The 22,693-nt window shown below is 44.0% G+C and overlaps 2 protein-coding genes across 7 annotated transcripts in view; both read left to right on the plus strand.

Annotated features, from left to right (window-relative positions):
- tjp1a (tight junction protein 1a) overlaps nucleotides 1-8,707 on the plus strand; it is a 47,595-nt gene extending 38,888 nt beyond the window's left edge. For 2 of the 6 annotated variants that reach the window (XM_080494342.1, XM_080494343.1), the window contains 9 exons: nucleotides 272-1,090; nucleotides 1,209-1,291; nucleotides 1,391-1,567; nucleotides 1,737-1,843; nucleotides 1,995-2,254; nucleotides 2,602-2,756; nucleotides 2,849-3,069; nucleotides 4,245-4,388; nucleotides 8,417-8,707. In XM_080494342.1, the coding sequence (XP_080350468.1) occupies nucleotides 272-1,090; nucleotides 1,209-1,291; nucleotides 1,391-1,567; nucleotides 1,737-1,843; nucleotides 1,995-2,254; nucleotides 2,602-2,756; nucleotides 2,849-3,069; nucleotides 4,245-4,388; nucleotides 8,417-8,511 (2,061 nt within the window). In that variant the 3' untranslated portion in view covers nucleotides 8,512-8,707. The remainder of the gene's footprint in view (nucleotides 1-271; nucleotides 1,091-1,208; nucleotides 1,292-1,390; nucleotides 1,568-1,736; nucleotides 1,844-1,994; nucleotides 2,255-2,601; nucleotides 2,757-2,848; nucleotides 3,070-4,244; nucleotides 4,389-8,416) is intronic. The other 4 variants (XM_080494344.1, XM_080494346.1, XM_080494345.1 and 1 more) reach the window with 2 other exon arrangements.
- Nucleotides 8,708-12,346: 3,639 nt separating this feature from the next.
- Nucleotides 12,347-22,693, plus strand: part of fam189a1 (family with sequence similarity 189 member A1) — a gene marked incomplete at both ends in the record, with an annotated part of 108,734 nt that continues 98,387 nt past the window's right edge. The window contains one exon of the mRNA XM_080507765.1: nucleotides 12,347-12,604. Within this exon, the coding sequence (XP_080363891.1) occupies nucleotides 12,347-12,604 (258 nt within the window). The remainder of the gene's footprint in view (nucleotides 12,605-22,693) is intronic.

Consider the following 22,693-nt stretch of genomic DNA (forward strand, 5'->3'; position numbering starts at 1 on the left):
TCCGATGTGTATAAGCTGCAATATATGGCTGTTCTGCGTCTCCTTTTTTTAATCTAATGTGATCTGACTAGTAACCCCTCCCTCTCAGTTTCTCTATTTCAGGTCTTTGCCTCCTCATTTCCTTCTCTGCAATAATTTCAGACTTCTTTGAATGTTTTTTTTTTCTTTTTATTTCTTTGAACAAATTTATACGCGTTCACTTATTCATACCACAACTGTGCAGCAGGGTGCAGTTCTTAACCTTTCCCTCTGTTTTGTATTTGTTTGCCAGATGTTTCAGAAGGATCCATACAGCACAGACAACACGGGGCGAGTCGGCCACAGTATGAAGCCCGTGGCCTACAGTTCTCAGCAGGGGTACCACCCTGACCAGCAGTACAGAGATTACGACCACCCACCCAGTCGATATGACGTCAGCAGCAGCGGCGGAGGCGGTTACCCGGAACCAAAGTACCGCAACTTTGACTCAAACGCGCCCTATGAGAACAGTGTGCCTCACCTCGACCAGCAACAGTGGAATCCCTACAGCCAGCCGCACTCTACTGCCAATTCCCAGGCCTATGATCCCCGTTTGCCTTACAGCGATGGCCCCGACTCGCAGTACACTCCTCCCATACGCTATGACGAGCCCCCACCTCACCATGGGTTTGATGGACGGCCTCGTTTTGGTAAGCCGGCAGGTTCGGGACCTGCCCGTTACGACGACCCTCCCGCTCCAGTGTCTGATTTGCGCTACGACGCGGACGCTCATCTGAACGCGTACCCCACAGCCGGCCGCTCCCCCGAACCCGCTGCCCAGCGGCCTGCTTATAACCAGGGACCAACGTCGCAACACAAAGGCTACAAACCTCAACAGTATGACCCTGCTCCTGTGAACTCTGAAACCAGCCCCACACCTCCTGCTAAAGCAGATGCCCCCTCGCCTCCCCATATGGACGCTCCGAAGCCCGTGTCCGCCAGAAACGAGCAGCACGAGGATGACCCTGCAATGCGGCCGCAGTCGGTCCTGACAAGGGTCAAGATGTTTGAGAACAAACGCTCCGTGTCCATGGACAGAGCCAGAGATGCAGGGGATTTATCTGGAAACAGGGTAAAGTACTTCATTTCTACATTTGCTCAACTTCATAAAAAATGTGTAAATAAATCCATAAAACATTCCTTGTTTATTATTGCTTATCTTAATAATGTCATTGTTTTACTGACTCCAGGCAGCTGATTTACCCTTGAAAACGGGTGGAGTAATCCCTAAAGCAAATTCTCTGAGCAACCTGGATCAAGAGAAGACCTTTAGGTAAGCTTGGTGTGACGCTACTGTGTCCTTGTGCACATTCAAAAAAACAAATAGAATTTTGAATTGTACCATTTTGGCTGTTCTTCCCTATGTGTCCAGAGCACCAGAGCCTCAGAAGCCTCAGTCTAAAGTAGCTGACGACATTGTGCGCTCCAACCATTACGACCCCGACGAAGATGAAGACTATTACAGGAAACAGCTGTCGTACTTTGACAGACTTCAGACGGGCCCCAGCAAACCTCAGCCTCAAGCACAAGCAAGCCACGGCTATCCCAGGTGAAACTCATTCCCACTCTTATTTTTATACAAACAGGAACTCATGTTTATAGTGTTGTTGATGCTGTCTTTCTAAAAAAAAAAAAAAAAAAAAAAAAAAAAAGTTAATGTATGTTTTATATCTCAATCTTTTTTTCTCATGTATATTTCGTTTATTTTTAAAATGAAGGTCTGACTCGGTGGACAAACCAAGCCCCGCTGAGAAAAAATATGAACCAGTTCCCCAGGTGACACCGACTCTGCCACCAGCCACATTGCCCAAACCGTCGCCTGAAGGTAAGCATTTTACCAGCTTCATTAAAAGAGATAAAAAAAAAAAAAGCAGTAGTCATCATTTTATATGAAACAAGATGGAAATCGATCAGCTGACGATGCCTGTGAGTAGTGAGACACATTAGCAATCTGACCTGTGTGGCTCTTTCCACAGTCAAGCCTCCTGGCCGGGAGGACACTGTCCAGACCAACTTTCTGCCTCACAAGAGTTTCCCCGAGAAGTCTCCGGTTAACGGCACAAGCGAGCAGCCTCCGAAGACGGTCACCAGCACCGGAGCACCACCAGCATCCAGCTACAACCGTTACACGCCCAAACCCTTCACCACCTCTGCCAAGCCTTTTGCACGCATGTTTGATAGTCCGAAATTCAACCACAACCTTTTGCCCAATGACAAGCCCGAGACGGCACCAAAGGTAAACACGTGATATAACTACTATACAATACAGCAAAGATGATATCTGATCTGATCATATTTATTTTGTACTTCTGTCTATTATGTAAAGTTGAAGCGATGGAAACAAGACAAATTACCGTTGTTTGGCTTTTTAGAGAATGTGCCTCAATTATATTGTTCAACTTGTTTTAGTGATTGCTCTAACTTGGCAATTATATCTTTTCTCCCAAAGACTCTGATCTGAATAATAAGAAAATTACTTCTACTTTTCCACCCCCCATTCACCCACCGTCTTTGACGTGGATGAACGAGTAAAATATTATGGGATCGGTGTGTGAGATGTGCTCTTCCTCGTGTTCGCTGCAGGGCCAGAGCTCCAGTCCAGTGAAGCTCCAAATATCCCCACAGCCTCAGAACACAGACCACGACAGCGGCCTGGACACCTTCACGCGCACTATGGACCACCGCTCCAAATACCAGCACAACAACGTCAATGCTGTGCCTAAAGCCATCCCCGTGAGGTAACCAGCTCAGCCCGGGTTCCACTTTTAAAGTTGCACGGACCTGTTTTAAAAGATCAACGGCGTGACAGTTCTAACAATGTGTCTGGCAGCCCCACCGCTCTGGATGACGATGAAGACGAAGACGAGGGACACACAGTGGTTGCCACAGCGCGTGGCATCTTCAACTCCAACGGTGGCGTCCTGAGCTCCATTGAGACTGGCGTCAGCATAATTATCCCGCAGGGCGCTATCCCTGACGGCGTGGAACAGGAGATCTACTTCAAGGTCTGTCGAGACAACAGCATCCTGCCGCCGCTCGACAAAGAGAAAGGTAACTCATTAAACACAGGCGGAGGAAGAAAGCTCGGTGGGGGGGGGGATTCTTTATTCACGTCTAAATTAACTCAAATTAATTAGGCCCCTTTTTTTGGGGGGGGGGTGTTTTAAGGTTTAATCATAGAAAGGTCCATTGTGAAGATTTATGGTACTTTAACTTCTTATTTTGACCCAAAGGTGCAGCAGGATTTCAGTTGCACAGATTTATCGGGATTTTTTTTTTTCTGTCTTGTTTAACTGTGCTTTCTTTCCTCTTTTTAGTGTTTTACGGTGTTATAGTTTCCGTGTCGAGCTGCACTCCACACTTCTGGTTCAGCACCAAACAATTAACGAAACTCACTGATGTGAAATATTTATTTAGCATCTAAATTGATCTGAACCCGAGGTTTGAGACTTCATGTGTAACCTATTTACTTTCACCTCACAATAGAAATTTTACTTCTGATTCTTGAATATTTACATTTCGAGCTTGGATGGCATTAAACCAACAGAATTTGAATGTTCAGTATGTCGGTTCCTCCATAATCCTGATGAAAAGCTTCATCAGGCAGCTTTGATTTTACCCTTTAGGAAGTGGTGACTGCCTTAATTGTCTCAAATTTAAAAGTTTATTTCGGACATTTGGTGCAAAAAACAACAACAACAAAATTAAATAAAAACACACAAAAAGTAATAAAGCAAAGCCAAAAATAAGTAAATGAAGTAACTTATGCCCAACCATAATGGGCATAAATTTGAAATATTAAAAATCGACAGTAGCTCTTCTGGCTGGAGCTGCTCATCAAAGTTTATGATTCATCACCCGGCGAAGCTTTCAGTGTGGAGCGGGCAGACATTTAGTTTCCCCGACAGTTTAGTTGGACCCTCACAATATTGTCAGCTTTGATTAATACTTCCACTTACATCAGGAGCTCAGGGGTTGTTTGATCTGAAAGTTTAAATGATTTGCCCATCATTAAGCGTCTGTCACATTCTCTGTTGTCTCCCCCCCGTTGACAGGTAGGGAGAGGATCAAAGTAGCATATCTCTGCTTTTCTGTATATAAAATCATACTCCTGAATACAGCATATAGGACAGGACAGCCTTTGAGCCCTGCCCGTTGACATCATCGCGTGTTCGACTGAGTCCCTCGCCGTGTGTTTGTATTTATGTTTATGTTTGTGTTTGCAGGGGAGACGCTGCTCAGCCCTCTGGTGATGTGTGGACCTCACGGCCTCAAGTTTTTGAAGCCCGTGGAGCTGCGCCTACCTCACTGTGCGTCAATGACCCCTGATGGTTGGTCTTTTGCTCTAAAATCCTCCGACTCCTCGTCGGGTATGCTGCGCTCTCTCTGTTCTTCCGGGGTCGTTTGGGCTGGCTGTGTGACAAATTGAGGGTTTTGGGTCACTGTTAAATCGGCTTTTACCCCTAGTTTTGGTTGTTTTCTTTGTAATCATACATCAAATCAAATCTGGAATCAATTGATATCGGATTATATCTTGATCATTCTGGGGGTAAAATCTGTCTTTGCTTGTAGTGATAGCTTTGGTTTCATTCATTTTTCATAATTCATGACTGGTGAACTCACCCACACAATTCCTCATTTGCTGGATCACTGATTTAATTTTGTTTTCTCTCCTTTTTTTAAAAAAGTTTATTTGATTTGCTACCATTTCTCTTTCATTTTCTCCACATCTTAACAAGTTTTTCTCTTCATTTAGCTTGCATGCTCCTTAAGCTTCTTCCTGCAGTAACTTGAATCTCACCCATCAGATTAAACTGCATGTTTTCTCTTCCCATAGTGATTTTTCTCACATAGCCACCCAAATCCTGACCTGAAGAACAAACAGCTTTTTACAGATCTCCCAGAAATTGGGACGCTGTCAAAACCAATAATGCCCATCGTTGTCGTGGATAAAGGAAGAAAAAAAAAAATCAAATGATACAAAAGGCATGTCACAATGCAGCTCTCTAAATTTAGCTTCCATTCCCGAAAGTGTTCCTATTTAAAGCTAGCTGGTGGAGGACAGAAGACAGTTTGTGTCAGTGAGGTGTTTTGTTTTTTTTTAAACAGTTTGAATTTGTGTTTTAGACAAATAGGAAAGTTTCAGACATGAACCACCCACACCTCTGACTGGAACATAATACCTGATTTGTAGGGAGCTTCATGGCTTGTTTATGTTCGTCGTTGGTATTAATCACCACGACATTTCGACATGAATGGAAAGTCAATCAAGGGAATCTCGCATAAATAAAGGGACTACAGAATGTTTGAATGTGAGGAATGAAACGGTAAAATTCTCAGAACAACACCTTGAAAGGTGATTTACTCCGACTTTCTCTGTTGCTCAAGCTGTCCGTCTCACACCATGCCTTCAGAAAACAGTGGTAATTCTGGCAGTGGTCAGGATTATCTGCTAATTAGCCTCATTTTAAGGATGAGACTGAGGCCTGAATGAGATGTCGGCTCGCCCCGCTGTCCTGCTGAATTGTGGGGGGATTATTGGACTGCGTCGTAATCCTCTTATTGTGAAGCAAGGCCACTCTCCTGCCTCCTCCTGTCCTCTTCTGTGGTTTTCTTCTCTTCTTTTGTTACCCTGCTTCTCCTTCCCCACTCTTCTCTGAATCTCTGCACCTCGCTGCCTCTCTGTTATCGCCGCTGTGGCGTCGTCTTTTCTTCACAGTTTTAACTCCAATAACCAAACCAGAGTGATGGTTTGCCTCTCCGAAGAGCAGACTCGTCTTCACTGAGAACATCACTTTATTTTTAAAAGTACCAGAATTCTGAAACTACACTCCCACTAAATCGAACAGTTTTCATCAGATAGGCATTTACTGAGCCTTGCTAATATCAGATATCACGCATAAAAAAAGATCACAAATGGAGCTGTAATGTTCACATGTGTTTATATTGTGTCTTCTATGAACTTTCAATGTAAAATCATTGTTTGCTCCTGCAAAAGCCATCAGTTAAATTCAATGAAAACCACTCCGATATTTTTAATAATTCAGTTTTTGTTTGTCTTTTTCATAGAGCAGCAAATACATTTCTCTCTAAAACCAATACTGACTTAAAATTAATTTGAACTCGCCCTAATTTCCCACACTAAAAGAAATGAAAGTAAATTGCCCTCAACCAAGTGTTATGCTGCCTTCTCTCTGACCTCAAAGTAAATAGGAATTAAGAACCTGGATGCTTTTTTAATTTGAGGTTTTAAAGATCTGTTTGCCGCTTTCTGTCTGCTTCAGATAAAAGGAATGTTGTGTTTTGGCTGCAGCCACAATATTCATGTGAAAGAAAAGGAAAGGGCTGTTTTGAGTTCACTGAGTGGGCGTCGGTACAAAGTGATGGAGTGGCCAACGAGCTGCAGGCAGCCGACTGAGGAGCTCCCAGCAAGGACGCGCATATAAACGATGCAGATTCTCTGGAGTCAACAGGGATACACATCAGTGCAGAGTACAGCGCGTACAGACGCTGCGCTTTTATCCAGCACATTTTACACACTCCGCCCATCGTGACAGCCCTTGCACACACTCTGCAGTGAGCGTCCCTGCAAGGTTACAGCCCGATTGTTGCACAGAATGTGTCGTGGACTGTGGATCTGTGTCCACTGTTGGAGACAAATTGACAACCGTACTACACCTTCAGAGGCGACTCCACTCAGGATGCGTGTCAAACTAATACCTGCTTGTAGCTGATTGTAGATTCTCTCTAGAATGCGTGACCATTTTTGCTTTATTTATCTCTTGGCAGATAGATATTCAACTCAATCAATGCAAAAGTAAGATCAGCACTGCAGTTAATCCATCCGTGTGAAAATGAAGAGAATACAAAGAGATATCATTAGAAGTGTTATTCCCAAAGGAGACGTTTTAAAGTCATGGAAACAGTAAATAGGTGTTTGTTTTAACCTGCGGTCTTTCACTGAAAGGAGAGACTGTTTAATTTTAGTTTTTATTTAATGACTCTGGAGGCCATAATACATCACAGAAAACCTGGACTGATCTGTAGATGGCAGCAACGCGTGTTAACGCTGCACTACAAGCTAGAGTAGCTCCCAAATAGCATTAAATTGAAAGCCAAGCTGTGAGGGTGGATTTGAGAAAATGTGCTGCAGAAAATGTGCGACGGACCTTTTTCCATCATCAGTCTGAAGAGAAACATTTCGGGGTGCACAGGAATTCAGGCTGCATTAATTTTTCTCAAGAAAAATTCAGGACTTGATTCAAAGTGAACATCTTCAGGATGTCGAAAACAAAATTAAGGAAATGTAGTCATTTTAACCTGCTTTGCAGTCTCTTTGCTTCCCTGCCCCTTTTTGTCAAACTCGGCTATATGAGACACCTGAACTAATGTTTTATGTCTGCTTTTTTTTTTTTTTTTTTTTTTTAAACATTGCAGGGTCTTTGTAACCTGTAGTATGAGAAACTAATATAATAGGTGGTAAAATAAGTCTTATTTAATTTGCAACTAATTTAGAAATCAGTCTAATGTGGAAAAAGTATCTGCTACCATAACGATTTTCAAGATAATTTTTTTTTTCTTTTATATAATTAACCCTTTGAAATGTTTGCATATATATATATAGTCTCCACATTTATCAGTAGCCAAAAAGAGATTGTCTTGATGTGGATAGATGTGGCGTAGGAACAGAAATGAGCTCCGGTCGGAACATTTCACACCCCACGAGAAACTCAAGTCCTGGAGGGGAAACAAGTTGATGCTTTTCCATATCAACCACACCTATTTCACATTTCTGACCAACCACACCACAGAAAACATTCTGCCAGCTGATGTGTGCAGAACAAACAGAGAAGGCTTCCAAATCAGAAAATAATGAGGTTCTTCTCTCGCGGCCCTGAGAGGGTTTTTTTTTTTTTTTTTTTGTGTGTGTAGAGTTTGTGTAAACCGTGAGAATGCTTCAGAGTCTCCCGGTGAGCGAGGAGGCCGCTTCCTGCCGGTGTGTCCCGTAACGACGGACCTCCACCTCCTCCGCTCTCTGATTGATTGCTGGAGTTTTCCTCCTGGCACAGACCTGCATGTTTGTAATTGCAATTACCGTACACTCAGACCCGACACTGACTCGGGTTCACTTTTGCAGCCAACAAGAGGCTGGGGACATTCAATAAAAGTATGGAATTAGTTTTTATTGGTCCCTCGTGCGGCTGCATTTGGATATTAGCCACAAATATACACTTCAGGCGGCCTGCAGACGATGGACAGTGTCTCGGTTCTGTGCCGGTTTCACATTGTGAGACCTGTAAGCGTTTTGGTCGGTTTAGAGGTGAGATGTGTTTTTTGAAATCGGTAACGCGAGAAGCAGCTGTCGTCACTCACCTGCTCCCCATCTGTCTGTCCTCAGGTGATCCAAAAAGCTGGCAGAACAAGTCTCTCCCCGGAGACCCCAACTACCTGGTGGGAGCCAACTGTGTTTCTGTGCTCATTGACCACTTTTAAGGACGGACCGGCAGGTGTGAAGTTACTGAATGTGGAACCGTGGGGGGATGAAATGAAGGAGAGACACACACACACACATGGACACACACACACACACACACACACACACACACACACACACACACACACACACACACACACACACACACACACACACACACACACACACACACACACACACACACACACACACACACACACGAGCAACACGAAGACGCATGAAGACCAAGTCGGTGCTGTTTGAAAACTGCAGACTGACGTCGTGAGCTGTCGTATAAACAAACCCCCCACCCCCCACCACCACCACCACCATCACCATCACCACTACTACTACCCCCAATTTGAAGTTTTGATGTGAAATGAAAGTTTTGATGCATGCCCCATGTCACTGAGGGTTATATAAGGCGACGTTTAATGTAATATTTAGAAAACATTGAAGGCTAGGTGGTGTTGGAGTGTTCGAGGCAACATACATGCCTCTAAAAATCTGTGTCCCTATATTTATGCTATATATGCATACAGTATATATAGTAGAGTAGAAATGTACTAAAATTGTGCCCATGAAGTCAAATATCAGTCGGCATCTTTATTATTATTATTTTTTTAATAATACATGGGACTGAACATGAGTTGGAATCGCCACTTTTTTTTTCTTTTTTTTTTTTCTTTTCACATTGAGGGAACTTTCTTGAAGGTTTGATCAGGTGGTAACATTGGCAGGTTGAAGGAGTTGTCAACACACGAGGAGCTGGATGAAAACCCAAGCAGCACACTTTTACAGACGTTCTTCCTACTCTCTTCCCTTTTCCTCCCAGTAAAACCTTGTAGCGTACATTCTTCCGAGTACTACTTCCCTCCTTTCCAGCCTGAGGGAGATCTATGCATGTTCTTTACAAAGGTCCAGCAGCCTCCTCGTTTCTCACCTCTCTCTCTCTCTCTCTCTCTCTCTCTCTCTCTCCCCCTGACTTTCTTTCTCTCTCCTCTCCGTGCACTCTTGCACTCACACAAATAAGCAGTGATGCCTTATCTGCAGATTATTCACTTTTCATTCATTCAGAAGAAGAAAAAAAAAGATAAGTTATGATAAATTATGGTATAATGTCATTTTGTTGCCATTTCTTTGTGAACCCACTGTATAAACAAGCTTGGGTTTAGCACACAATAACATTTGATAAAAGATAACAAAGGTTATGCTCTTCTTTTATCTGCTATGCATTACTTAAGAGAGGGAAAAAAAGAAGTGGCTGTAAATAAAGCTAGCATATTGCCTTGTTTCTTTTGTTTGTAAATGAACTTTTTGTATGTCTTTCTTTTTTGTATAAAACCTCGAGAAAACCTGTTTTAAAAAGCGGAAGAAAGTCAACATGGGTTTCTTTGTATTCTGGATATACCCTCGAGCCTTGAAATTGTAACCTAACAATAATACATCACACCTTTTCTACCAGTGTATTGACATTATGTTGAAATAAAAGGTCTTTCCATGAGAGGATCAATAAAAGTTACCTGAGGCTAAAATACATTTAAAACATGTTCTTTTGAAAGGATGTGCTCTCAAAGTGTTCCCCTCACTGATTTGTGATACTGGATGCTATATTGTGTGCCCTTAAATGTATTTTTGTACTAATAGACAATATATTACGTATGGCACACCAGTACTGTTTTATTTTTAGATATAACACGGCTTTAATTGGATATTAGCTCTTCACGTGTGGCTGACATTTTTTTTTCTCCTCTGCAACACAATTTTAAGTATACCACTGTATTAATAAATAAAATCATTTTTAAGGTAAACACTGCCTCTGGCTGTTTTTGCAACTTTAAGATGGTAATTTCTTTGTTTAAAATGTCGCATGCATTCATTTACTGTAACATACGGCTATTAGTTCGACCTTGAAGAAAGTGTTTAGAAATATCTTGTTTATACACAAGATGCATAAATGCACCGAAGCCCATCTGTTGGATGTAAAATTTTTACATTTATGTGGTTTTCCGAGGAAGCGCATGCCTTCTGGTTTTATGGTTTTATACAGACGTGGGGAATCCGGCGGCAACCCCCTCCATAGTATTTGTGCCGTACGAGCCAATTTCAGAATGAAATTCACTGGTGATGGTGGAGGAAAATCACTTTGACCACATTTCAGCCTTATTTTGTCTGCAGGTTGTGTACAAAAAATACCACTGTGGACTCTTTATCGTCTGTGAATTACAGCACCACTATTAAGCGCCAGGTGGCAGAAGTGAGCCATGTCATGAATGTGCCGCACAAGGTCAGAGACACTCTTCAGACCTTCAGCGGTGGTTTTAGTTCCACGAGCACAGCGCAAAACGAGACGCAAAGGAAGCTATTGCAACATGATAACGTTAACAAAAAGGGCTGCATTTCATGTCTCTCTTCAGTCTCCAGGGAATAGTGGCCCTGTTCCCGTTACACCTGCAGCAAGTTCCCCAGCCATTGCTTGAAGAAAACTACAGCCGCTGCACGTGAATCACATGCGTGATGAAACAATTGCGCAATTGGAGGAGAGACACAAGACGTGAGCTGCCATTGGTTATCAACCCGACGTCCCAAATGTCAATTAATTATGTGCAATACTGCCGTTCCCTACACCTCGTCTATAGTTTATATTAGAGAAAAAGAACTCTCAGAACGGACTGTTTCCTGTCCAAATGTCCACAAAACACAGATGTTGGCGGACCACTGAGCCACAAAGTCAAACCCATCTGGTCTGTTTGTCCTGATTGTGACGCGTCTGCGCTGAATCCTCCTCAGGTGTGTCGCATTAACAGGCTGACAAGTCTGCTGTGTGCAGGCTGCAGGATGAAGGACAACACAGAGCCAATGTTGCATGATGATGATGATGATGATGATGATGATGCAGCTCTGACTGCGGCTGCAGCTCAGGTTCATTCACACATGCAAACCTGGATTAAACATTCAAATGTCCATTTAGTTCTGAATGCATCGTGAAACCATGAGGATGCAATGTGTGTGACCATTTGCGTTATTAATGGGGGTTTAAAAAAAAAAGCTTATTTTCATAATTCAAGAAGAAATGTTTCTTTGTGAGTGGAACCGCACCACGTTTTTCATCACGAGCCGCGGTAACAAATCAGGCTGCTGCTTCTTTTTCTTTTTTCGAGGTAGTGAATCCCACCTCCTCCCTCCCTCCTCCCCTTCACGTAGTAAAACCAGTCGGTGCAGCTCGCCGCCATGTAGACGCGTACAGTGGCACATCTCCAATACGCAGTGAGCTTCTGCTGTCCGGAGCTCCAAACACCGACAGACAAACCACATCTCACGGCTTTTTTTTTCCCCCTCGTCGGTGTGCGCTTGTCCTTTTTTTTTTCTTTTTTCTCCTGTCCACAAATAAGCCTCTTGCCCAGGTTTTGAGTAGTTGGAGAGCCGCAGAGGAGCATGACAGCGTGACAATGGTGCAAGGCTGCCTGACAGCGGGATGATGCGTTTGGGTGTCTTTTTTTTTTTCTTCCTTTCTTTCTTTCTTCTTCCTTTATGCGCTTTGACTTTTGAGGAATGGGCTCTTTGCTGGGGCTTTCACAAAGAACCCCGGCGGGCCGTTTCGTGTTGAAAATAGTCCGACTCTTGTGTGGTTGAACATCTGGTGCCTGTTCAATCTCTCGCGCACCTTTTTGATTGGAGCGACTCTTAATTGATGAGGGTTTTAATCGGACACTAGAAACAGTGATCGGTTTTTTTTTTTTTTTTCCCTTCGCACCCTTCTCTGCAGCCTGAGACACAGTTGGATGTTACTGAGCTTTTCTCCTTCTGCACCTGCGGTCCTCTAACCAGGCTTCGTTCGGTTCTCCTCCGGTGGCGATGCCGGTACACGCGCTCCCCCGCGGCGGCGGCGGCATCAGCAGCGGCTTCGGCGGCCCGGGTTCCCTGAGCCCCGCGTCGCTGTCCCGCAGCCTGTCCCGGCTCCGGGAGTTCCGGACCCGGACTCGGATCATGCTGGCCCTGGGGGTCTCTCAGATGGTCCTGGGGAGTCTCATCCTGGCGGTGAGCTTCGCGGCTCTCGCGCTGACCACGTCGCCCAGAGTGCGACACTCCTGTCCCTTCTGGGCTGGCTTCTCTGTGAGTACACACACACACACACACACACACACACACACACACACACACACACACACACACACACACACACACACTGTCTTTAAGTTTTCTTTTCTCAAAATGGATTGCAATTGAACTTATAGTACTGTCTGTGTTATTGGCTCCTCTCCGAGCTGGAGAGTTATATCGTGTTTTATAGTCGATGGGGAGAATGAATATTGTTAGTAATTGTACAGAAATAGATTTATGAATGAGTTTTGGAGGACAGAGCCAACCTGATATGATTAGTTGCGAGGATGCAGGCTCTGGTAACCACTGATACAGAGAGAGACACAATCCTCCTGTATGCTGGATTGGACGAATTGTCACCGGGACGTTGTGTTTTTCTTTTTTTGGGGGAAAATGTTATGCGGCTTTCTGTAAATATTTATGAATGCACACTTCCTTGATTTCCTGCCAGAGACCATGAGCAGGGCTAGTCCATTAATTATAGAGGCAGTGGGGCAGAGTGCAGTGGTGAGGGGAGGTCTGTGGCACAAGGGCCATCTGTGTGTGTGTGTGTGTGTGTGTGTGTGTGTGTGTGTGTGTGTGTGTGTGTGTGTGTGTGTGTGTGTGTGTGTGTGTGTGTGTGTGTGTGTGTGTGTGTGTGTGTGTGTGTGTGTGTGTGTGTGTGTGTGTGTGTGTGTGTGTGTGTAATTACAGCCAGATAGCGGTAACCCCAGGGGTCGCAGTTCAAAGGTCAATGTAGATTCCTGACGGCTGCCTCGAGCTGATTGGCCAAACGTCTTTGTCTGGGTGTGTTACATTTCTGCCAGCCTGTTGTGCTGCATCTTTACTTTGTGTTATCTTTGGATGCCGAAACCTGAACCATCTCTGTACCTTGACCCTGGACTCAGGGAAGCATCACGTGTGCTTATTTTCACATTTTCTACTGACATTGTGCCAACTGGTTGTCACTGAAGTTGTTTTTTTGTTTGTTTGTTTGTTTGTTTGTGTTTTCCACTGGAAGTCATTGTTTCATAAACGATATCAAATAAGGAATAAATCCAAAAAGTCTCTTCACAAACAAGCCTTTTATTGAAACTGTTAACTAATGTTTCTCCACCAAAGACTTTGCATTTGCTGGCTGTTTCTCAAAATCGCTTGATAAGTTACTGACAAATTAATCATAAAATAAAGGTTTCCACTCACCGAGACATGGATTTTTATGTGAAATGTCCCAGGTGGCCATCTTTTTGTTGAGACAAATTCATAAGAAGCAGCTCTTGGGGAGATAGTGAGTGTGTTTTAGAGAAAATGATGCTGCTGAGCAGAGGCTTCACACTGAAGCTGGGGCCGAGACCAGTGCTGAGAACAAATCGCTCGCCAGCAGCAAGAATCAACGGCCAGAGTGGCGCCAAAATCCAGATAATGTGGTTTGGACCAGCTCCCCATCTGGAGACTGTGATGATGGAAGTGATTTGCCCACAAGCAATCAGGCAGTGCAAGTCACTCTTTGAAATATTAAAAGCGCTAAAATGCCCCCAAAACTGCTCCCACACCACCACAGCATTTCCTAATTCACCACGAGGATCGGGTTTATAATGTAGGCTGTCTTCCAGAAGAACGTGTTTTTCAGCACAGTGACAAAGCAATATGTCGGCTTATTGGAGAGTTTCTCAGAGCCGATTCCATTAGAAAACTGTCTGCTTTCATCCAACATTTCTCTGGGGTGTAAGAGACAAATCGCTGGCGTCTCCATCAGGTAGAAGGAGAAGCTATTTGTAGCACTATGATTTTGTCTAATAAGACAAGGCGATTTGTTTACAAAAGCTTTGAGACTCTGTAAAGCTCATTTATTTCCAAAGTTGGAGGATGAAGGTATTCTTTCTCTCTTGCTTGGAGTGTGTAAGCAATTAATAGTCCTCCCTGTGCTGAGCCAGACACACGTAATTAGACAGAAAGGCCATTACCCGGAATATTTCTCACAACTGTGTAGCCCAGAAGAGGATTTCTTTTAGTGAAATTGCCTGTGTAAACGCTGCCTCTCCTGCTGAAGTGAAGCGGCAGCTCTCAGCCTCACGCTACCGTCATTCCGCCAAGACGCAAGCGTGGCGTTGAACCTCGAAGCCTTAATGTTAAGCTTCTTGCCACGGTGCTGAACTGAGCTAATGAGGACGGTGACAAACAAATCCACAATCCATGTGCCCGTCTGTGGTGTGTGTGTGTGTGTGTGTGTGTGTGTGTGTGTGCGGGCGCGCTCTGCAGGTGTCTGTGTGTGGTCGCTGTGGGGTGTCATTAAGGACTTCTGTGTGATGACGGGTGCTGTGGGATTTCATCACAGTCACAGCAAGAGAATGCCTAATCTTGACTTCCTACACCAAGCACAGCCCAGCCATACCTCTCACACACACACACACACACACACACACACACACACACACACACTAAGGAGCATGTTCCTCCTTGGTGTTTGATCAATTGATGTGCCTCCCCCTTTTAGTATTTTTTAGTTGTGAGGTTAGTGTTTGCCTACATAATACCACATATAGATAGCAGAGGCCTGGGGCCTCATTTATAAACGTTGCGTACGCACAAAAGAATGCGTACGCCACTCTCTACGCAAACCGTGGGATTTATAAAAAGAGAACTTGACGGGAAAATGTGCGGTCCTCCACGCCAACTCTGACCCATGCGTACGCACATAACTGGGGGAAGGAGAAACTGCGCCACCGATGGCAGAAGAAAGAAACGGGAGAAACTGTGTGAAACCGATCGTGTAAAATAAAGTTATATGACCTCTCATATATGGACAGTGTATTTGCAAGAAGTGGATAGTAAAAAATAAAATTTCTACAATGAATATACAAACATACTCCCCGGAGTGCACACGGGAAACATATGATTAAGACAATAGTAAGACAACAGTATTATGTTTACACTGATATGAATGCAGTGTAATATCCTATATCATATAGCTCATATAGCAGTGTTGGGCGCAGACTGGAGCCGGCGCTGTACGTGATGGGTGGCTTCTCGGTACGGATAATTAATGTGGAAATCCTGAGACTTGCAATTTTGTAGGAGTGTTTAACCCGTTCACCGACCTTGCAGGCGACAGTGGAGACCCCCTCAAGCGGTGGCTGCTCACCCCTTTTCCTAACCCACAAGGCGCAGAGGAGAGGACCTAGAATCTGCGCCACAGCCAGGCGCGCAGTATTGTGGAGCGCACCATCGGGCTCCTGAAGGGCAGGCGGCGGTGTCCCCAGGGCCGCCCCTGGCCAAGTGGGGGCCCTAAGCAGGATTTTATTTTGGGGCCCCCCTTCCAATAACATAATAATACTAATGATAATAATACTACTACTACTACTACTACTACTACCATTAATAATAATAATGATAATAATAATAATAAATTTAATTACTAACGAATCAAATGAACAGCCTCTATCAACAGTGGAACAAGAACTTTATAGATCAAAAGTGGAACAATCTTTTTTATTTCAACAACATCCCCACCTTCAAGTGAAGCACGAGCCTCTTGTTTGGACTTTTTCTTTCTTTTGCTAGCTCCTGAATCGTATTGACGTTTGGAAGCCGTCTCTCTCTCTCTCTCTCTCTCTCTCCCCGGCCTCGGCCTGACTTGGTGGCGGTGTTCTACGCGCCTCTCGGCAAAATGCAGCGCATCCTTTGCGCATTTGCAGAGAATGATGATACTTTATTGACCCCGAGGGAAATTCAATTCACTTGCGCAAAATGGGGCCCCCATGGATCGCGGGGCCCGACGCACAGCGCGTGTTCTGCGTGTAGGGAGGGGCGGGCCTGGGTGTCCCCCTCCACCTCCGTCACCACTCCACTCAGGAGGGATTCCCCGATGACCCCCGCCAGTGTTTCCTCCAGCGGGGTGAGCTCCGGAGGGCCCGTTCCCCCGCCCGGGGCACAGACGCTCTGCCAGTGTGACGCCAGGCGCTTTTTTGCGTCGACTTTGATGTCTGACCACTTTTTTTCACGTCAGCCACACTCCGACCTTCTGAGGCAACAGCATTGACACCATCCGCCACATGCTGCCACTCTAGAGCTTTTTTGGCGTTGGTGACCCCAACACTGTGTCCACCAAATAATATCGCCTTCCTCTTCTCCACCTCCCCGACGAGAACTTCCACCTCACACTGGGTGAAATTGCGTTTCTTGGCTTTTCTTTCTGCTTTCGGCATGCTGTCAGTCATGAATCCATATTCATGAGAGGCGTTTCTCTGAATATTCATGAACAAATATGGGCGTGGTATGACCCGCACACAGGTGCGCCACATTTAGAGTGGATTGTGATTTATAAAGGGAAATCGGCGTAGGACGTGCGTGCGCACTGTTTTATAAATCAGGATATTTTTGTGCGTACGCACTTTCTGTGTTTCGTGCGTACGCCAATTTTGACGTCAATCCTACGCACAGTTTTATAAATGAGGCCCCTGGCCCCCAGAGACTCATCCTACGAATATCTCGCTCTTTCTCCCACCCAACCCGGTTGCTTTTAATCGTCCCATCCCTCCTTTAGCTCTTCGGCAGCCAGCCTCAGTCACATCCTGTCGAAGTGATTCAGGCGAAGCGAGATGACGTTGGGCTGCGGCGAAGAGCAAGCGCACGCCGTCGGAGGCCGCAGACCACCCAGGCTCGGGGACGACCGGCAGGTTTTACCTGTTGGCGGCGTGAATCACGCCACCCTGCCAGGTTTGCCCGGCGAGTGAGGCGACGTGGCCGAGCGAGCCATTTGGGCTGATGCAGATGTCTGCAGCTGAGGCGTACAACAAATTACCGTCCACCTTGTATTTCCACGAGTTAGACTTGGGCCTGTTCCAAGTGTCCACACACACAGGCCGCCTCTGAGCAGAGCGTGAAGACACTTTTAACATCTGTGAATATGTAAATCCATTAGAAGAGGTTGCTGGAAATATCATTTACACATTCAGAACTCTCTCTCTCTCTGTGCGACTGTGATAGTCTCTCTTCTGTTGAGCTTCAGAAAAAAAGATTTGTTTTATCTTCCACCTCTGCTCTTCTGGTTATGTGAAGGGGGGGAAAAAAGCATTGGTTTTTTTTCTGTACATGCACCATGAAAGTAACCTCCCAAATCTACAGACCAAGCTTACAACAAAGGTAGCTTTAGACTGCATTCTTGTTTTGTTGTGCGGCAGCTCTCTCTGCTGTATTTTCAGCTCCGACTGTCAGCAAATTCTGCACTAATCTGTTTGAGTGTGTGAGTGAGAGTGTGTTTGAACAGTAGCGTGCTGTGGAGGCTCTCTATCTTTGTGTGTGCGTGTGTGTGGTACAAGGGGGAAGGCCCCGTTGGAGTAAATCCATTGCAACATAAAAGTCAGGCGACGGTCGTCCATCCTGTTGTTCTGTCAGTTTGTTGGCTCCTAAATTTCCCTTTAATGGTTCTCCTATGAAATCTCTCAACATCTGCTGCTTAGTTCAACACTGTGATTTGTACTGTACATTGTGAAATAAATTAGAAGCCAAAGCTAAATTAGTGGTAAGTGTTGTGTTACGTTAAAACCGAGGTCTCCAGCCCTGGTCCTCGAGGGCCCCTGTCCTGCAGGGTTTAGCGCCTCCCACTTGCAGCACATCAGATTTGCAATGAGGGGATCGTTAATGGGCTTTTTCACAACCTTGGTGATGACATCATCATTAGATTCAGGTATGCTGAAGCAGGGACAGAGCTGAAACATGCAGGACAGGGGCCCTCGAGGACAAGGGTTGGAGACCCTTGCGTTAAAACTACTGAATGTCAAAGTTGTGTAACCATCTCTCAGGTGTAACGTGGTGGAACAGCAAAATATTTCAAATGTGAAGTGACACAGTCTGATTTCTGCAATCAGTTTTTTATATTTTTATTTTTTTTTTACTTTTGTTTAAACCCCAAAAACTAGCATTTGCCAAATTACCATTCATCCATTGATACCTCCCTAAGTCATTTTTTGGGTTAAATTATTGGCTCCAGTACCCTGCAACCCTGAACTGGATGAAGAGGCACTTAAAATGGATGAATGTTCTGATTTGAGCAGCTGGAGGATCTCAACAGGACACCAGGCTGTCACACAGCCAGCAACACAACACATACTCATCCTTTCATGCCAACGGGAGGTTTATAAACCTGTCTTTGTATCTTTGTATCGTTGGGGGGGGGGGGGGGGGGGGGGGGGGGTGAAACAACCACAGGAAGAACATGCAGACTCCTCACATTGTACCACCCAATTCAGTTTTACACAACTATGTACTTCACTGAGTTGTTTTCCACATATTACCTCATTTAAATGGTTTCATCAGTAACCAGAAAGTCTTTTTTTTTTTTTCCTTTTCACACAAGTCAGAAATCACACTTAATTAGGAAAAACTTGGGTGTCATGCATCCAGGCTCTGATCTGAGAACAGTGAAGGCTTGAGTGATGGACGATATTGTTCCCACTAAACTTCCAGCAACAATGATTTCCCTTCTGCAGCTGTGCTTGGCAGTGGATGCTGTTCAGTTTACATGCAACTTTTAATATCACTGGACAAAGTAGACTAGTTGTGTGTGCGTGTGTATGTGTGCGTATGTGTGTGAGCAGCAGCGTATTAGTTTGGTTTATTGATCCTTTAGTGGACGTGTGGGAGGATAAGTTTTCCCTCACAGGGCTTGAATCACTTCCAACAACTGTTAGGATCCATAAATCTTCTCCTTCTAGTTTTTGTTTAATCTGCAACGGTTAAAAACGTATAGTTTTGCATAAATCTGCTCTTTTATTTTATTTCTGCTGCATTAAATTTACAATAAAGTCCATTCCCAAAATGTCTGATAACTTATTCAGGCTTTATTCGCCCTTTCTTGCTTTTATCAAACATTAAAGGGAAAAAAAAAAAGAATCACGGTCGGAGTTTCTGCTTTCAGCATTTCAAATAAACACAATTGGATTATTCAGCCTTTTTTTTTTTTCATTTGTTTTGAACCAGGAGGAAACTGGAAAATTCCAAAAGGTGCTCCAGTCAGACTTTTTATATACTATGAAGTGAAAAACTATTCTGGAACCTGACATTTCAGATAAGCTTGTCATTTAAAACGTTTGCAAGTAATAAAGAGACAAGCAACACCAGTGAAGACAAAGATGCAAACTCTTTGCAGTGAGTCACACTGAATCATCATTAATTAACTGGCGTATTGTTCTTCGGTTGTATCCTGGCAACACGTCTGAAGTTACAAGCGTACAGACGTAAACTTTTAAGAGGTGGAAATCTGGAGTGAGCGCTGTCCGCTGCACGGTAATGAATGTAATGTGGACGTGGTTGTCATGCCGAGTGCTGATGTACTATTTATTTAAAAACCTCTACACACACACACACACCAAAAGTGAGGTTCATTTAAAGAAATGACAAAGTGGCTCGGAGGAAAATATGCCTCACACTTTTGATACCAAATGAGTTTTATCCAAAGTGAGATTGGCATTATGTCAGAACCTTGAATGATCTGTTCGCCGTCTTGTTGCCGGTTGCGTGACGAAAGCGTTCGCATCCCAACTCCACCTGTTTGGATGTGGCTATTTATTCCCGGCTGTCAATACTGAACGTGGCTCCTCGGCAGCTGGACTCATCTTGTCCGCTTTGATTAAGTAGAGACTGTGGTCAGCACTAAGGCGCTCAGAGGGGGCCGCTCATGGCCGCGCCGGCCTTAAATCTCATATTGATCAGCTGATAGGATGAAGATTCCCCCCCCCCCTCCCCTCCCCCCAAATCATCATCTTGTGTTTAATTTAATATCCGTTCATGCTGTTTGGTTTTTCAGCATCTCTGCAGTGACCGCACTCTTGTGTTTAATGCAGGCATGCGGTGTGATGATGTCATGTATTTTTAGCGCTCAGTCCGTCCCGAGGTGTTGCTGCACCGCTGTAATTCACTTTCCTTCCGGACCTTTCCATAATAGGTAAGTAGGCACTCAGGCTGCTGCTGCTCATTACTCAGAGGACCCTCCAGTGCATCCTGCCCCCCACTCCAGTGCTACCAGTGAGCACCAGATAGACACACACACCTTTGGAGGTCATGACATTATCATAAATTTCATTCAGACCTCTTTCTAACTAGAACTACAACTTTAACCCTGATTATTACTCTAAGCTTATAGTCTCCCCTTCAAACAGGTCATGTTCACCGAAAGATGTTATGGTTTTCTTTATGGCTGGGGTTCTCCCGAATTTGGGGAAAAGAGCCCCAGAGACAGAGCTTTAACCTCATTGTGCCATTTTGCCTATCATCTTTTCACGTGACACTCAATTCCTGATTGTGGGTGAACAGCCAGAAATCCAAATGTTTCTTTCTCATTATAAGATATTCGGGTTTTCTTCGAGATCCACAATCAATGCAAAGTTTGACACTTATGGCGCTAGAGGCTTTCAATTTGATATTTAGTCTTTAAATATGATCTACATTCAGCCTGCATTTTGCAAAATGTTGTCTGATGGAGACTTGTTATTTATCCCCATAAGGAAGTCAGGACTCCATATTCATGAGTGTATGAACAGATTTAGAGTCCTACAATAGTTATACACGTATCCATTACTATGCCTTGAGGGAACATTGGATTGAGTTATATTGAACTCCTACATTTTAATTTGATCGGTAACATTTTCTTGCCAAATACTTACATTTCCTAATGTGGGGCCTCAGTTTTTGGAGCCCGAACATAAGCTTTATCGACATATATTGTCACTATTCTTCGTCAGTCATGACCTGGGATGAATAAAGTATTTTCTATTTCTTCTTCTTCTAACACTATAGTTGGTCTGACCATAAACCCATTGAATTTCATACTTTTATGATTTTTTCTCACAGACTTTCTCTTCTTCTCAACAAAGATGTGTTTACGGGCCTTAAACAAGTCTGTGTCTGAAAACTGGCGCGATATTTTATGCACATGGGGAAACTGATCTGCTAACTGGGCAGTCCAACACAAAATAACCCTATTTAGCCCGTTTTCCTTAATGAACAATGAAAAAATCAAGTGTGCTTCCCAAACGGGCAAAATACTGGCTTAAGTTTATTGATTAATATATAAGGTAACACCACGTCAGAAAACTCCCGTGGTGTTGATGATCGCTACTCTTTTTATTGTTTTTGAAAAGACGGTGCAAATCTGCTCAACTTTCTGCAACAAAACACTTGCAGACTTTATAAGATATTTTTCTGTGTTATATCACAAGGTTTGTCTCTTGACTGATTATCTTCCAGATTGCTTTTTACTTTTTTTTTTTTTTTTGCTCCCTAAACTCTGATCTATTTTTTGTAAAGCTCTGATAAGTTTGATAACTTCTTCTACCAACAACCGCAGTTCCATGTCATTACATGACAATTTGTGCTTGGAGAGTCTTAGGGAACTCAATCTATGATGGAAACGACTCAGTTTTAAACAGATTGATCTTGTATAAACAAGGTCTAATACATGCAAAATCCTCAATAAATATTCTTATTAGTTGGTAACTGGCAGAACACACTCAAACTTAATGCGCTATCAATTTTCAGGAGCCTGCAATGTATCACTCTATATGCCAAGACATTCAGTAAACACACAGACACACCGGTTTTGTGCAGTGCAATATTTCACGTTGTCAACTTTATTTAATTCTCTTTCTAGATGTTCTTTGTCGTTGCGCGCTCGGTTGCTTCTTCTCCTTTTGTTCGCTTGTATTACTGATGCGTTGACTTGCTCAGGATGTGCGTTCAGTACCAGGAACACAGTGATCTGAGCTCTTTTGCCGTGTTTGTGCCATGTTACCGCATTCGCATCCCTTTGTCGTACGCCGTCCCCTCTTTCTTCTCTTTCGTTGGTATATTTTTTACCTAATGAAGCAAAGAAGCAACCTAGCTGAAAACCCGGCATTGTGCCGCGCCTGGCTGTCAAGGCAGTCATCTGTGAAGTGGAAAGAGAAACGATAAACGTTGAGGTTGTGTTTCTGCAGGAGATTTGACAATATTAATCATATCCACTTCTGCCTTGTATTGTGAGACTAAATAACAGGAATTTTCTCTTCGCAATGTTGCAAAGAAATGGTCCCCAGAAAAGCAATTGTTACCCTGACTGAAAATACTGACTAGTCACAAAAAGAGATG

Source organism: Blennius ocellaris (assembly GCF_963422515.1).
Source record: "Blennius ocellaris genome assembly, chromosome: 1".
In the NCBI taxonomy this organism is placed as follows: Eukaryota; Metazoa; Chordata; class Actinopteri; order Blenniiformes; family Blenniidae; genus Blennius; species Blennius ocellaris.